Below are 12,695 nucleotides of genomic sequence, written 5' to 3'. Positions count from 1 at the left end.
GCACAGACATGTTTCACTTTAACGTGTAGTTTTACAACTGCAGCACAAAATCTATGACTTCATGTCCAATGAAGTATACTTCACGTACTCCTTGAAGCTTTCAAAAAGCTATTTAAAATACTAAAGGGGACTTCAGTCTCCATTTTACTCTTTTTTTTTTTCCCAGGCGAAAAAAAAAAAAGGTTTCACTAACTGAAAGTTTTAATTCATTAAAAAAAGTTTACAAAATTTGAAGACTAACTTGCTTCACCAAAGTAGTAAAATGGGCTAACTAGCAACCAGTCGAAGAATTTGGTTCCGTAAGTATGTGCACAGCTGGTTCATCAAGTCTCTGTTCTGTCCTTCAACCCAGTGCATTTCTACTAACACATCATTTCCTTCTTTCTTCACATTCATTAAACACTTAAAGAGAAAACATCTACTTGTTTCTTTGGAACTTTGTTCTTTTTCAACTGTCAGATCGCTGGTTTCCTCTGAAGGGCAAGGTTCCTCCTTTGCATTACTGGAACCTTTGCCAAGTGATGTTTCTCCCTGCTTCGCTTCTGTCTCCTCCTCCTTCACATGCTCACTGTGTTCTTCTTTAACAGCAGATTCTTCCGTTAGCACGTCACCTGCAGTCAAATGGACATCCTCATCAGGTGCCATAAACCCCATTTCAGAATCTTCAGTCTTGGGGTTTTCACAGTCTGAACTGTTGTTCACACTCTTCTGGCTGTTTTTTTCCTCTTCCATTGCTTGCGGAGTATCTTCAGAAGCTCGGGGAAGCTCTCTTAACTGCCTTGTTCTCTCTCGTTTCTTTCTCCTCAAATGAATCCAGGAGTTTTCAATGGCAGTCACAAACAGGCTAACTTCATCCTTTCCACAGGGAACACGTTTATGCTGAACCTATTACAGAAAACAGCAGAACTTATACTAGCCTCTCACAGTTATGCCTTCAAGTAGGATGTTTTTTAATATGTAATACTTAATACTGTACCTTCAGGTCAGTCAGAATCTTCTCTATCCAGGCTCTAACCACAGCAATGGCTTCTACAGCATCCCAGCCCATAGCTGTAGCTTTGACAGCTAACTCTTTGACTGTAGAAGCCAAGACCATAAATGTAATTGGTTTCCGGGGTTTTTCCAATTTTCTTCTTTTAGAGGGAGGTGACTAGAAGAAAGAAAAAAGTTATGAAGCTCTGCAGTATTCCTGGGATGACTTCTGTACTCAGACGACATGAGGGTTAAGCATAAAATATAAGCCACTAAACAGTCATTGACATGGCCAAAGTTTCACTTCACTTCATCTCACTCCAAAGAGTTTCAGATTAAAAAAAGCTACCAGGGTCATGCAGCTTCTGTTAGCCTGATCTTCAGAGGGAGTTTATCTTCAGACATTAAGCAAAAAGCTTCATTAGTTCCTTCAAACTAATAGCTCTCTGTGAGCTGAGAAAGTGTGGCTGCTCTTAGGAAAAAAGGTCACATGCTAATATCCAGATTTCGTGTCAAGTTCACTGAAGGTTTACTTGCATCTTCAAAAGGTTGGTTATTGTCTATGCCCATCTTACAGTGTACGTACATCTGGACCTAAAAAAAGCAACTGCCCCACATTCCTTAAGGTGAACAAGCTTCACTTACATTCATGTAGGCAAGTCTAAGCTAGATGTGTTCATATCTATTTGGTAGCAGAATCTATACAGTAAATCAAAATCAAGTTCTCAGAGGGAATCATAAAAGTCCAAATCTTGCCCCAAACTTTTCAATTTAGTAGTGTTAAAAATATGCTATTTGAGGTATGTTACCAGTGACCCTTGCTTTCACTGAAACTCACACGAAGTTCCTGCACAGGCTTTTTTTTCCACCCTAAACACAGGTAATTTATGAATTACGTGTTCCAACTACTCACAGACTGACAGCCAGTCAAGAAATCCCACTCTCCATAAAGCCCAGGGCATCCAGTGCTCCGGTCTGAAGGAGAACAGTTTGTTTCACAGCAGTCAGAGCTCACTAGGCCCTTCCTCAAAAAAGAGGCACAGATAATCACCAGCAAACTACAATTAAGCTACTTACAGGTACTTGTACATCATCGTAGAAACTCCACGCCAGGGCCCATCTCATGGTGCGTCCTTGACAGAATTCAGTATGAGTCACTTTAGGAACCTATGCAAGGAAGCAGAATGAAACTTCATTTCATAATAAAACATTGGCTTACTGCACTTACTTTCAAATTTTAAAAAATTGCAAAGTTAACATAGAATTATTTTCTCATGATAGAAAGGGAGGTTCTTTCTGACATGGCTCATGGATGTACAGGCCACCTGAAGCTGGCCAGTGCCAAGCCTGGTACTTGGACTCAGGATTTCCCATCTCTGCCCTGCCACGTCTGTGCCCTTTCAGAGCTGCAAGTTCAGCCACACAGAACACGACCCTTTTTGTGCAGCTATCCAGCACACCCACAGCACACATCTGCGCTCTGATTCTGCAAAAAGCACATCCTTTCTCCTTCTTTAGAACCTGCTCCTCTTCCCCATCTGAACACTGAACCCATTGCTGTAGCAAAGGAACACAAACAAAGGCAATGAAGACACTCATCTGTCTGCAGATGGCAGAAATGTACACAGAAACACTTCTCTATCTTTACACAAAAAAAAACCAATCAAGTCTGAACTTGCATCACCTTTAAATGTAACACTCATATCCAATGCCAGTGCTAACTAGTCTTCCCACACACTGAGGCTGTAAGGCATTGAGGTATGGTATGGAGGATGTGGTAAATACTAGCAACTTTTTTTTCTTCAAATATCAACCATCCCATCTCACTTTGAATTATCAGCTCCAGAACATAAGCCCCAGGTCTGCAGCGGGAGGAGAGGGAGAGAGCATCTTATTTTAGGGAAATCCCTTCCAAGTAAGAAAGAAAAGATGTCTTTATCCTGTAACATCTCCTCCCTTTATATTCCTAATTCTATCAACATTTTCAATAAATACAGCAAATGTCAAGACAGTCTGAACAACAGGTGGACTTTTTGGAATATTTACACTTTGTCCTAACCTGAACCACAACAGCTGTGCTTGGTTACAATGAACACATTTCCCAGCTCTGTTATAACAAAGATTACAATCTTGAACAAAACTAAATTGGTAATTTCAAGAAAAATGCAAAAGGAAAACTCAGCTTTTCTCTGCAAGGTTTGCAGGGATTTCTCTCACCTACTCAGGTGTGGCAGTTCAAGGACAGGGAATAAGGTCAGCTACTTGAAGCTTGATGCTTAGGTTTTGGCATTGAGTTTAAGAATTCCATATGGCCTGTAGTTCATCCTTCTGGGAACTGATTTCACCATGCATTCTTTTCCCTTCACCTCCCCATCTCACACAAGGACAGATCTCCTAATTGCCTTCTTTGTATGTAAGTTAGACAAGACTAGCTTCTTCCAGAAAACCATAAAAAGCTCCTCTGTACAGCCTTCTTGCATGAGAATAGTAGCACAAGGTTCAATTTTACTTGGTGCCAGTATTGAACATGAGCAAAACAATGCTGCCATTTAAATAATGTTACAATGTCTTTTATCAATCAAAGCCTTAGATTTCATATTAGCTAAAAGGAAAGAGAGCTAGAAATTTTTTATATATTTTTTAAACAGCCCCATTAAGGCTACTTTGAGACAGAAACTCTCTGTGTTCTAGAATGGATAAAGACAAAAATCTGTCGACGGTAAGTGCTACTTATCTATCAGCTTTGCATCTGCAATAATTAAATGTCAACTGCTTTGAGTGCCTCCCTAACAAGGAATTACAGTTTCTTCTTGTAAATAAAAACTCAGTAAAATAGTTCAATAATTACCCACACACATCAGAAGACAGTATATATAGTATGGAACGTATACCAGATATACATGGACTATATAGAAACTCACCCCCTGGATTCGAAGTTCCTCTTTCAATGGTGCTAAACTGCACTTCTTCCCCAACATGCAACTGTACCATCTGCAAACAACACATCAACAAAGCATTTTACAGATGCAGATCAACTGAAAATGGCAAGCACCAGAAAGAACTACTTGGATCAGAAAGCTGCAAGAACAATAGGAGACATAAAAACAAAACAACAACAAAATAATCACACTCTTAAACAAAGAGACCAGGACACAGCACAACATGAATCAAAACAGAAGGCCCAAAGGCAGGCTGGGCAGGGGAATCTTTTCAAGTTTTTAGGAAATACATGAAGTCTGTTATTGAAACAGTGCCTAAATAACCAATAATCCTGTTCAAAGGGTGACTTTAGTTATGTGGAAGATGTTACCCCTTACAGTAATTTGTTTCAGCTTCTTTGGAAAATGCATCAGAATAAAAAGCAATATTCAGCTGTTGACAATCATTTGTGTTCAAAAGCAGAACTACAGAATATCAAGGTTTGAAAAACTGCAACCTCTTCAAACCTCCTGGATTTTTTTTCTTCAAAGCACAAGACAAAAGCACTTCTGACAGAGCCAAATGCACTTTTGCTTTGTCCTGCTTTCTTCCAAAAATGGAACACATTCTTAATTTTTTCAGGCCCACTACTAGAAATCAAACATTCTAAAGAAAAATTTTGTTATTAGACAGGTGATGAGGTTCTAATGCAATGCTTTGCCTAGAAGGGTCTAAATCAAAACTAGAGCAAAGCACCTCTTGAATGTATAAAAGGCAGGCTGTCTTTCCTTTGCTTACAGCACTGATGAAGCTGTGCTAATATACACATGAAATTTTGGCATCTGCATTTTAGAAGGATATGAAAAAAAAGAATCTTCCAGAAGGCCTAGATGAATAATGTAAAGCACTGGGGGAGGGAAAGTCTGACAGTCAAAAAACTGAAGATGTGCCATCTGTTTATCATCAAAAGAAGGTCTTGCTATGGTTTTTATTGCAGCTTACGTTCACCCAAAACAGCATTCAATATAACAGAGCTCTTCAGTATGCAAAGCTGCAAGTTACCAAAATTCAGCTGGGAAAAGGTAGAAATTTTTAGATAATGATCAGTTAAACTAGGCAATGTCATAAATCTTCCCCCACCCCAGAAGCCCATTAAGAATCAACCCTGACTGTCGTCAGCAAGTGTGTGCTAATTTAGCTACAAGTGTCACTTGTAAAGGCTTTTTTTTTCCCTCTACCTTTAAATATCTCCAACAATGAGTTGTAACTGTTTGATGCTCAGGAACAACTAATTTTAAATTAACTAATTACTGATGTGTACATATCATTCAACAAACCAAACAGATACCACTGGACCACAGCAACATTCCTTACTTATAAACAGTTTCACATAATTTCTGCCAAAGAAGTAGACAAAAGGTGGATTTTTATTAAGACTGTATCAAAGCACTTACCGTAACATCTTTTTAAGTTGTAGACTATCATGAATAATTCGTTTGACAAATTCTAGTTCTCCCCCCTCAGCCATGATTTCTGTGATCCCTCCTGTATTTACAGAACTGGGAGGGGGACGCCGTGGATTTCGAGAATTCACTCCCTGGATAAAAGGAAACATTTGAGATGAACATCTAATTAAATGCTAAGCTTCTTTGTACACTGCTTCCTGCCTCAATCTCTAATGGGTACTTGTCACACATGAGCATCTTGCTCATATGAAACACATGGTTCCAAGACATATAAGACATACTGGTTACGTGCATCTACACAATTGTCATCTATAGCATTTAATTTCAACACTTAAACCTTCCTTCTACTGCTCTCTATATTATAGAGTTAGGTTTCTGACTATATTCAGGGGATATTGTAAGAACTGTTCTGAGCTCTATAATATTGCCCAAATCACTAAGGAAACAAAAAATACAGGCAGGCACAATGCCAGAAATTATTTCTCTATACCACTGTTACACAACAGACACTTGATTTAACTAACTGTCTACTTTCCAAACTAATTCTCTAAGGCAGTAAGAACTTGTGAAAATATCCTACAGGTCATCCTCCCCTTTAGGAAGGGTAACAGGTTTTTCAAAACTCCTTTAAGGTGGCAGCTGGGGAGGGAGAAGACTTAAATGGTCTTTCATAATGATTTGGGATTTTCCACTCAACATTCCCCAAAGGAAAAGGTTAAATTGTTGCTACCATCCCACTCACTGAACACTGAAGTACCTGCAGCATTTGGTTTGTTAAAACTTACCTTGGCTTCCAACTGGTTGGCAAAAAAGGGAGGGTTGCACATGCAGAAATCATAAACGATCTCAGATTCTTCTTTCAGTGCATCCATTAGAAGAGTCTTCTGTGGTACCTTAACCACTAGCAGAAAACAGGAATTTGGTCAGCAAGAAACTTCATATTTTATCTGGGATACCATCTACTTTTCACTGTTTCTTGAAACAAAACACTGTATAAAACCTGTACTTTTGAAACAATACTTTCTACTAAAAAATTGTAACAAATATCAGCACGCAAACTAAGATTTCAAGTTGAGGACTGGGATACAAACAGCTCTCACGTTCAGACGCAGTAGAATTACATGTGTCTACTTAAAACAACAGGAACTGCTTGGTTTATACTGAGTTCTCTGATGCAAGTACAAATACACTTGAAACCATTCCAAAAATTAACACAAGTGTCAGTTAGTTACCCCACAGGCTCCTCAAAGGTAGAGAAATCCCAGACTAAAAAACTTTTTAAAGATATGGTATTCCAGAATGGTACTCAAGAAAATGTACTGTTTGGTCTTTCTAAAGTGTAAAGCTAAGACACAGAAAGGCTAGGATAAAGCTATCTTCACTGAAGTTACACAGCACCAAGATCAGTTTTACATCTATCTTATAATAAAACAGAATTACTATGTTAGCAATGTTATGCATCCTGCACAAGAACTACCGCCTTACACAATTTAGAAAAATCACAATGAAAGAAAAAGATTAGAGTTCCTTTCTGGACTAACATCCTGCTTACTTGGGTCCACCAATTTACTATTACTCATCACAGGGATGATGGCAAACATCCCACATAGATCTCCACTGTCTTTCCCCAAAGGCTGTATAATATACCCTTGGAAACTGTGGGACAAATCCTGTCATGCATCTTCTGAAGACCACAGGAACTCCAGCCCAAGTAGCAGGCATTCAAATATGGATGAGGTCCAGTTGAAGCATGTATAAAGATTATTAAAAGTGGAATTTCTTGCAGGCATTACCACTCCTGCAACATTATCATGGATAATGCACACAGAATGCAGCTGTTTAGAACAGAGGCAGAAGGCATGCATCTCTTCTCCACATTTACTACTGGTACAGTGTATCATTATGCCAAGAACCTAAAATTGTTAGGGTAGCTGGCAATTAGCAAAGTTGAGGTTACATATAGCAAGAATAATAGCTAGAATACCCATTAACTTCAAAGCTGTAGTTCCATAGTCACAAGCATTTCAGAACACAAAAAAGTATCGTCAAGAGATAAACTCATTTTTAATACTATGAGAACAGAAGCATAGTTCATTTTAAAAATACATTAACATAGTGCTCCCTGTTTTATAATCCTAAATTTATATATTAAACACTTAGCATTTCTCCCTACATTAAGTTGTTGACATTAGTGTGACGCTTTCTTTTCTCTATAGGTGTCTGTTCTCCTGCTTCCCTTATAACATTAAAAAAAAAAAAATTTATAAACTAAAAAATTAGTAATTCCTACTTAGAAATTACTAAATAGAAATTACTAATTACAATTACACATCAGTGAAAGCTAGAAGTTCTTCAGCCAGGCATTACTTAAGTTGGATTGATGGGTTTTAGGTTAGAGTCTTCCAAGGAACCACTGCATGTAGTTCCAGAAGCTGCTCAGCACAAGCTTTTGGCACTGAGGTGTAGCAGAGCACTTGCTCTTGCACACAGAGGAGACATTTACTTCCATAAATGTTTTTAAATATCCAGGCCACAGCTGTCAGAGTATTTTACTACCTTCCTTGTTAGCAACACCCTTTTCAATTTTTGGGGAGAGGGGGGAGGGTGGAAGGGGAAAAAAACCCATGGAATTAGGTTTTGTATTAAAGAAAACAGACAAGGCTAAGATGAGCAGAACTCTGCAAAAAGGTTATGTTCATCAGAGCAGTAACACATGGTCTATCACACATACTTTTTAAAATTGCTGTAAATTTACTCAGAAGATGACACCAAAGAACACCACACTCCACCTGCATACAGCTAGTTTAACTGATATACCTTTAATTTGCCATATGTGATTTTATTCAGAAGTAAATAAAACAAACAAGGATATTAATGTCACAGCCAAGCCTAAATTACCATGCAAGTAGTTTGAAACCTTGAGTCCCAGGATGCTGAAAATCTCTTAACCTATCACTACATATAGGGCACTGATATTTTTGTTTTATTTTATTGCATTTTATTTTAAATACCAGTCAACGAATTCTGGCCGTTGTCCCATTCCAGTAAAACAGATACACAACTGAGAACATCATGTCTTTTTTTAGCATTTATAATCACTCCTCAGGTTTATCAGTTTCTGGTTTGCACATATAGATATCCCTTTGGAAGAAAGTTACTGAAAGCAGTATTTCACTTTCAGACAAAACACAACACTTGGTTTTCATCTGTGAAAAAAGCAGCCATGATGCCAATCAGTAAATCATCACTACCTTACTGCTGTTTTTACAATCACCTAATTTAATTTTTTTTCATTGAAAGAACAAAGGCTACATTCCTAACATGATCTTCAAATGAAGCTATTTGGCAAAAATTTCAAGATAGATTCTTAGAACACAACAACAACAAAAAAAAAGCCTGGGCTGTTTGTTGTTTGTTTTGGCTTTTTTTTTTAAAAAAAAAAAAAAGGTACAGAAAGATTTCTAATTTGACCCCAAAATGCCTTGCTAAACAAGTTACTAGCTATAGTAGTATACTCAGCTCGAGCTACACAGTTCAGGCCCCAGAGTTACAAAGTGGCAGGGTACATCATTCCCAGGCAGCGTCTGGCTACTAGTACCACCGGTGGTACCCCCTTACCCACAGCTCTGCCCACCAGCAATCACTCATTCACTCCAGCTGATCACCTTTGGCACTACAGCTTCATATGAGGCATCTTCCTATGCCAGAGGTTTTTCCAGTATAGTGAAACACCACCACACCAGTAAAAATCTTGTGATGGCAGCAGAAACACAAAACTGCCATTGTTCTCCACATCAAGTTCTGGATCTTTAAGACTGATGTGGAGGACAGACAAAGACAACACTTTGGTTAAAAGGATACTTTCAAAATCCAGCAGAAGTCAAGTCTTTATTTCAGAGATGAATAATGGACCTGCTTTTTAGCGTACCGAGTTCCCACAGAAAATTTTCCAAGGTCATCCACAGACCAAGTCTGGCACACTGGTACTAGCACAGGCACTGTTAGGACCTAATGCAGAAACGAGGAGGGAGGACTCTCTCTGTACAAGGACAGGTGTACATTGCGGGGTCATGCAAATTATGAGGGAAGGACTCCAGGTCTCCTAGCAGCAGAAACAGAGTGAACTCTATAATGCTTCAGTAACAGACACAAAACATAGAGAAAGGAAAACACCCCAGAGTAAAGTTTAACTATCAAATTTTTTTAACTATGAGTAGTTCTCTCTCCACACATCCCATTCTATAGAAGCTGTGACTTCCTGACTTACACATACATAGAACTTTGTAAACATTCTGCTCCAGTAAAAACAACTGAGCGTGTATTTGGCAGGAATACAGATTCTGATATGCCACTGAACATGGCAAAAACAGGTCACAACATTTGCATGCTACCAACACCTGATCACATCGTACCTTTTATAAGATCAGACAAGTTGTTCTGTTCCACATTCTTCTTGGCATAATTGAAGCACATGTCATCCACTTCTGTTGCGAGGAAATACCAGCCGTTCAAAGTGGCTCCCAGCAACGGGTAGATGCAAGATGCCCCTGTCCCTGCAGAAGTGAAAGGCCATAAGAAAGGCAAAACAGGTCTCTAGGCTTATATGCACTGTGGATGTTAAACATCCACTTTTTTCAATAAAAAGAACTAATTTCAAAAAAAACATTGACTACCGGTCAACTGCTAGCTAGCTGTTTAGTGAACTTGATTTCTCACTCTGAAACAGAGCATTATCAAATATACACTTTTAGTTGTAAAGAATTTAATAATCTGGCAAAAATTTTCTAGGAAATGATAAGCTTCTTTCTTAAGCTTTTTTTTTTCCCTATAGGACAATTAATTCATCTAGTGAAAGCCAACTATATTAGAGGGTTTTTTTCCCCGCTGCAAAACCAGATCACAAATATATTTTTCTTCTGCATTTTTCTATTATCTACCACAAATAATTTACTTTGACGCACAAAGCAACCACAAAAAGCAACCCAACAGCCCCACACCAACAACATTTCTGTTCCATCAGACTGTCTCTTCCTAATGCCCAGAACGACCGAAGAAACAGAAGTACCAATTAAGATATGTAAAAAGATATCCAGACAGACAAAAATTTGATAACAAAGAAATGCAAGCAAGCACACAAGTAGTTCTCTCTCATAATTATGGCATGTCTAGGTGATCGAATTACCAATGACAGCCAAATCTAGCATTAAAGGGAATGGATACGAGAAGAGGGAAAGATATCTCACCACCACTAATCTTGAATTCACAGATATATTAAGAGCCTACTGACCTACTGGAACATAAAAGCATGCAGTTATTTCCAGCACTCCTGTAATGCTCCTCTTGGATGACTTACTGCTTTCCCAGAGCTGGAACATCAATGCTTCCTGCAAACTCAAACTAATGAGTTTTCATTATCTGTAGCACTTGAGCATCTGACTCTTCTACCTAGCCACCTACCTTGTTCATAGAAACTGTATTCAAAAATGCAACCTAACATCAAATGAACAGAACCTGGCTAACAAGTGGAAAAGTTACGAAAAGAAAGCAGCTATGCATACGCCCCATGATGATACAAACCTTGTAGCCATCACAAATCCAGCTAAAAAAGCAAGCCAGTAAATTTCAAGATACCAAAAACTCCATTTAAAAAAAAACATCATGCCAGCAATCACCAAGAAAACAGTAATGGAATAACTGGCGTGGTCACTTGAGATTACCCAACCCAAGCTTTGATGTCAGGAACTTCAGAGTTTTAACGCCAAGCATTAAAACACAATTAGAAAGGAAATTCCACCTTCTCTCAATTTCTTTATGCATTTATTTCACCACAAAACAATCTCCAAAAACAAGCCTTTGGAATCATAAAGGAAGATTATATTAACAAAAATAAAAGATGTCAACTAAATTCAAATGTAACATCGCAGGTGCCTTTGGAATATTCCATACAGAATCACCAAAGAGACTGGAATCCAAATCTGCATGTAGAATGTAGTTTCTTCCTCCTACAGAGCTTGCCTTTTTTTTTATTGCTCATGAAAACCCAAATATGTGCATCAGTTATAAATTCATATCTCTACTGAATAACTGTTTACTTTTATCTACTGCTTAATCCAGATATTGTCCAGATACAACCCAATAATCCAGATATGGAAAATGAGCAGCCTGCAAGGCTCACAGACTTGTGCACTAGACAGTATCAATGTTTAGTTCACTTTAAAAAATATTGTTTTCAACAACATACAAGAAGTCTTTGACCACCTACAACCAAAAGACAGTTTTTCAAGTATTTGCCTCAGTTTCTAATTAAGTCTTTTTTGCAATATAGCTCATAAAAATAGCTGCATTAAAAAAAGACAAAAAAATAGTTCAAAAAAGACAGGTCATTCATCTGTCAAATAGAGCTGAAACCACAGAAGAAATTTTATTAAAAGGAACACTAGAAAATATTGCTATGCAGCACACAAATTCTTGTGCAAGCACCCAAAGGGAAAAATAGATTGCTATTATAATTGCCTGATTAGAAGACTGAGAAGAAATACTATATTTTTTTTTAATTCCTTTAGAATTATGTTTATGCCTGTATTACTAGCTGTGTAATTTTTGTATACCAGACAAAACTATGTTGAGAGAATTCAAGGCCATGAAAAGACAAATAATTGCTTTCTCTGGCCATACTTGTGACTGTGCAGGGAAATCCTACCCACCAAGCAGCCAAATAAAATACCAAAGGAGTCAGATTGCCCATTTCACCACAGCAGACAGTTCAGATCTTTTTGTTTCTCCAACTCCATGTTTCTCTATTGGGCGTGTAACAAATTTTACCAGCTAGTTTCATTGACAGCAAATAACAAATTGAAAGTTTTGCCTTTTCAAGTACCTATGTCAATGCCTCGTCTAAGGACTTGCTTGTCAGCATCCTGGTGACCAATGAGATCCTCCACCCAGTGGATGTAGTTCAGCCTCAAGGGAACGGTAGGAATGAGCCTCTCCACAGGGATGTCAATCGTAAGCCCGAAATCCTCTTTCAGGAGGGTACATGTCAGAGCTCTCACAGCCTCAGGGTCCTTGAAATTCAGGCTGAAAGGTACAAGCAGTGGTTATGGGTGCCCTCTTGCTTGCCCCATCCCAGGGGAGGACACACACAATGTGTGAAAAGTCTGGGAAGTCAGACAACAATAAATAGTGTAAATAATTACTAATTTTAGAAACTTGGCTTAGACAGGATGATTCTCCTTTCCTGACTAAAGCCCAGGAGACAAGGTAAGAAGGAACTAATAAAGAACATCCTGGTTTAACAAATGCCACATGATTAAGAGTGCCAGGAGGAACTGGCCTCAG

At 38.3% G+C, this 12,695-nt stretch overlaps 1 protein-coding gene across 1 annotated transcript; it reads right to left on the bottom strand.

The window, feature by feature from the left end:
- Positions 1-267: 267 nt before the first annotated feature.
- Positions 268-12,434, bottom strand: METTL16 (methyltransferase like 16; the record flags this gene model as incomplete). The annotated part of the gene is made up of 8 exons (XM_008942372.1): positions 268-885; positions 977-1,150; positions 2,050-2,139; positions 3,894-3,963; positions 5,346-5,488; positions 6,143-6,258; positions 9,770-9,910; positions 12,235-12,434. Coding segments are annotated over 8 exons (1,552 nt in total), but the record flags the coding sequence as incomplete, so codon positions are not given.
- Between the last annotated feature and the right edge of the window lie 261 nt (positions 12,435-12,695).

This window comes from Merops nubicus, unplaced genomic scaffold, assembly GCF_000691845.1.
Source record: "Merops nubicus isolate BGI_N331 unplaced genomic scaffold, ASM69184v1 scaffold29016, whole genome shotgun sequence".
Taxonomy (NCBI): Eukaryota; Metazoa; Chordata; class Aves; order Coraciiformes; family Meropidae; genus Merops; species Merops nubicus.
This window is presented reverse-complemented; position numbering and strand designations above follow the sequence as displayed.